Source organism: Ctenocephalides felis, unplaced genomic scaffold (genome assembly GCF_003426905.1).
Source record: "Ctenocephalides felis isolate EL2017-DRISC unplaced genomic scaffold, ASM342690v1 CF-g0.4_SCAFFOLD_01604, whole genome shotgun sequence".
NCBI lineage: Eukaryota > Metazoa > Arthropoda > Insecta > Siphonaptera > Pulicidae > Ctenocephalides > Ctenocephalides felis.
Window position 1 is genome coordinate 25,684,164 of NW_020537758.1, and position 4,822 is coordinate 25,688,985.

The window sequence follows — 4,822 nt, forward strand, 5'->3', positions numbered from 1 at the left end:
TAGAAACGTGTTTTATCGCGATATTGTTAAAATTTGTCATCTGTCCTTTTTCACCCCATAGTGAGGGTAATGAGATAAAGATACTTAAATAAAGTATCTTTGGAAAATGACACACTTTTTGAAATAGTACAGTTATTTTATGCCACGATTGAAGAGAGAATAGTTATTAACAGAATAATTATTAACAGAAAACATAGATTAATAATTTAAAACAAATAATTTTAATAATTACCGAAATCTATACGTCATGTAAGTAATTATGATTACTGCTCTAAAGTTAATCTATCAATTTCCTTAAATCTCAATCTACTAATTAACCTTAAAAATTCGATAGGAATTTGATTTATACTATTTCAAAAGAAATAAATTTGATTTTATGTGCCGAACTATTGTTCGAATAATTATGTTGATTTTCTGATTTCATTCATCTACAATAATTAATACGAAAAACAACCGTATTGTGACGACGTATTATTAAACGGAAAGAAATTTCAAACAATTTTATCAGATTTATTCCTGTTATAATTTATAAACACGTAAGCATTTAAAACCACCTGTAGAAATGAAATACACATAAAATGGAAACATCTGAGTCATTGGTTAAATTTATTATTAAAAGATATTTGTTTTGTCGAAAATAATTGTTATTGCATGTTATTTTTGATAAATTATTTGCTAACATTTAGATAAAAATTTCTCGAAGTTGAAAAAAAATCATAAATATATTGCATCATATTACCATAACTTAAATATTCAGAATGCTAGTTGTTTAATTACAATTTATTTCAATTAATTTAATTAATTTTATTTTTTAAGTTAAGAATTAGTGCTTCTTAACTTAAAAACGACAAGTAAAACGCCGAACTAATTAAATAAAAAAATAGAATTTGTTTTTAAAAATATTACAAATTTTATGAATGCATACATTAGCGAATATGTTTTTACAATCTAGTACTTACAAAAACAAACTTATTTTGATTTATACTACACTATATTTAATTTATTTTAATATTTTTAATTGCACAATGGTTCTATTCAGTCAGTAATAATTGGCTTATTGAAACAGTTAATTAAAACATACGATTTTGTGAATTTTAAAATATAATACTACAAAAACACTTCTCAATAACATATATTTTTCCATTGTAACAGAAAATGCTATTTTTATAAAATTTTCTGGTGATTTTTTTTAAGGGTGATTTTATTTATGAAAAAGGTGCGTTCATATCGACTAAATACAACAAGCCATTTATTCACAAAATAACTTTATTAGTAATTATTGCTCAATACATCAAACTTTATTAGTTTATGTAAAAATTATAGTAAATATTAATTGACTACCTTCTGAACAATTTATTGTTTTTGCTGACAATTAATTGGAGTAAATATAATAAAATGATTGTGGACTTATTCAATTATTATTCTGATATTTGGCTTTGGTTATATTTTGAAAATTAATGGATGTTATTGGCGCATCTGTTTGTATATAAAATAGTTTGTAGGGTCTTCCCAGCGTGTTGCCCTTTGCTTTGATATCCTCCGAGCCGACTAATTTTATTTTAACGATGAGAAATAAAATGAAGAAAATATTACCTTTTTATAACAGATATTAATATATATGTATAGAGATCAATTAAAAAGATCGACCTTAAAGTAATTAATCTCGTGTGTAACATAATTAATATAATATACCTTGTTTGTTTTGAGAGTTGATAATTGATTAATATAAAATTCTTAAATGGGATTCAAAATATAACCAAATAAAAATATAGTCCATAACTCGATGGCTCATATAAATACTGACATATGTTTTTTTGCTATTCTATAATTCTAAAATTTGTCATCTGACCTTTTTCACCCCATATGGGGATGACTCTATATTGGCAATTCTACATTTTTCCATTTTACATTGCAATTTATTAAGTTCTTAAAATTCTCTAATTTTCGAATATATAATTCTGCAAAAAAAAGAATATTTGTCTACATAAATTTAATTTCTGTCCACATTACAACAATCATTTAAAAAAATGATAGCGACGCCAATAAATTTGATCTTTCGAAAATGTAAAATAATTAAAGCTCTTTTCAGCATTGTTCGTAGACAATATTTTGATGATAAAAATGGTGCATCTTGATGTATCCTGAAAAATACAAATCATTTATTTATAAATATGTGCATGCATACATTTTATGTATGTATATATGTATATGCTACATAATTTAGAATATGTAAATTAATATTGCTCAAAGGAAACCAATAAAGATTTGTTCAATACGATAATTTTTATAGTTACTACTAATAACAACTCTAATATAATATTGAAAATAGAATTTTTATTATGCACCATTTGTAAATATCAAACGGTTTATTGTTAAAAAATAATAGCGTATTATTCTGAATTTTAAATTGAAAGAATACAGGACCGATTAAGAAAATATTTTATAAATATTTTTTTACGATTGCAATTACATTACAATTTTTTGAAATAACAAACATTTGATTAGATCTGTGCTTTTGAAATCTTATTTTGCGATAAATGTATCAAAGTATACTTATTTATTATTACCATTTTATGCCCAAATTATATTAATAAAAAAATATATAATTGAAAAATATTAATCAAGTCTGGTCCTGTGTATTATCAAAGTAAAAACATTTTTCAGTCGCTATAAAAATACAGCTATAAGGAAATCAGCACTTTTGGCTATTTGGCTAGTGTAAAATTTAATCATGATCGCTCTTAAACTAATGCAAGTTTTTTTCCATTTTCATCAATCTTTACGATTATGGTATAATATTTTATTATAATTGAGTATTTTATTTTCATTATATAGTATATTACATTTATATTATATATTATATTACGAAGTGTAAATTTTTTTTGATTTTTTTTTGTAGTTTTGAGTGAGGGTCCGGAAGCAGAATGTTTTATGCCAAGATCAGCGCCAGATGGTGCTCCTCTAGAAGCTTATTTGTATAACAAGTAATATTATTATTTTATTTTATTATTAAATTAAAATTAAGATTTTAAAGTTTCATTTTATGTGCTATTTAATCACACTAGTTTATAATATTGAAACATAACTAAAATTGTGAGAAATAGTTACACCTCTGATATACTTGGTTTTGAGAAGTTTAAATTTTACCTGAATCCATTTTTTATAGCAAAGGAAATTCATAGAAGTTTTTGATTATTATCTTAAAATATTAGCTTTTATATATAATTTTTATTTTAGTGAGTATGAAGGCTTACCCCTCACCCCTGAAATATGGGAAGAAATTGAAATACCAAGTTGTCATGATATTCGTTTTGTTCTTCACGGATATCATCAAACCAGATTGGACGTGATGTCTATAATAAAAGGTAAATTGAATATATAATTCCATCAATTAAACTTATTACCAAATATACATTTATAAGATATCATCATAATCAGCTTATCAATGTATAAAATTTATTTTTCTATTTTCTTTTTATAACTAGATTTAAAACAATGTACATTTTATACATGATTCAAGATACAATAATGTATGAAACTGGATACCAGCATAGTAATATAAATGGCGTTGTATATTATCTTCATTTTTCTTTACAGTTATTAGAATATAGACGAAATTTAGCCAAAAAAACTTTAAAATAAGATCTATAATATAATAGAAAATAATTTTTATTATATACTTTTTACATTTATATTAAAATGCCTCGATACTGTTTCACTTTACACTTTTCTGATAATCATAAAACAACAGCTTTGTCTATGGCGGCACAAAACTGATCAACTGATCAACATGACTAATCATCCAGTTGCATCAAATGGCTTTAAAATTTATCAAATCGGATTAGCTGTTTTTGAGAAAAAGGTTAACGAAAGGTAAAAAATAGGCGTACATACTCACATACTATTTCGATGTTTGGACTCAAACGATTCAGAATACGCCAAAAAAACATAAAATTTGCAAATCGGATTATCAAAAATATAAACTTCTCCTTCGGGAAGTAAATAAATTAAATTGATATCACTAGCCTTTAAAATATCATTTTTATTCGTGGTGATTTCCAGCGTATCAAGGTCGTGAAAACACTTCAGCGATTGTCCTAGATTGGGAGCCTACAGCCTCTTTAAACTATAACCAGGCAAAATCTACACTCTACAACGTAGCCATTTCTTTGCGGTCACTGTTAACTTTAACTAGTGATTATACAGGAAAGAAACTCTCGGATTTTCATATAGTCGCATTTGGTCTTGGGGCACAGTTGGCGGCTACTCTTGGCAGAATGGTAGACGGTGAAATCGGGATGATAATAGGTCAGTAGATTCATCATGCCAATATATACTAATTTATATACTAACTTTTCGATTTCATACCCAGGTCTAGATCCAACGATATCAGGTTGGAATGAAGATAAAAAGGAGGACAGGGAAATATGTTGAACAAAGATTGTGCTAAATTTGTACGAATCATCCATACAGATGGTGAGCGATACGGTGTTAGGTATCCGATGGGACATGCGATTTCTACATGAATGGCGGATTTTATCAGCCAGGTTGCGAAGAAGATGATGAATGTAAGTAGAAATATTAGTATACAAATTTAGTTGGTTTGGGTTAACTAAAAGTGGTATTTTCTTCATCAGTATGTGCGCATTTGAGAGCCATAGATTACATGGCCGAAGCCATTGAAAAGAACCGAATGCACATTGTTTTCGGTGCGCGAGCTGGTACGACTTGCGGTATAACGGAGAATGCAGGATTGTGCCAAACAGACATTCGATGTATGTCTCAAACGAAGCTGCAAGGTGTCCAGAGTAAGTACTTAAAA

The 4,822-nt window shown here is 26.7% G+C and overlaps 2 protein-coding genes across 2 annotated transcripts in view; one reads left to right on the forward strand and one right to left on the reverse strand.

Moving 5' to 3' along the window:
- The first annotated feature begins 2,771 nt into the window (after positions 1-2,771).
- Positions 2,772-4,434, forward strand: LOC113373566 (pancreatic lipase-related protein 2-like). The gene is made up of 5 exons (XM_026613856.1): positions 2,772-2,790; positions 2,900-2,984; positions 3,238-3,365; positions 4,063-4,308; positions 4,373-4,434. Exons 2-5 carry the CDS (start codon positions 2,932-2,934, stop codon positions 4,432-4,434), a joined length of 489 nt encoding a protein of 162 aa, XP_026469641.1. The 5' UTR covers positions 2,772-2,790; positions 2,900-2,931.
- Positions 4,435-4,633: 199 nt separating this feature from the next.
- Positions 4,634-4,822, reverse strand: part of LOC113373567 (cell division cycle protein 23 homolog) — a 3,216-nt gene continuing 3,027 nt past the window's right edge. The window contains 1 exon segment of the mRNA XM_026613857.1: positions 4,634-4,815. Coding sequence (XP_026469642.1) covers positions 4,634-4,815 — 182 coding nt within the window.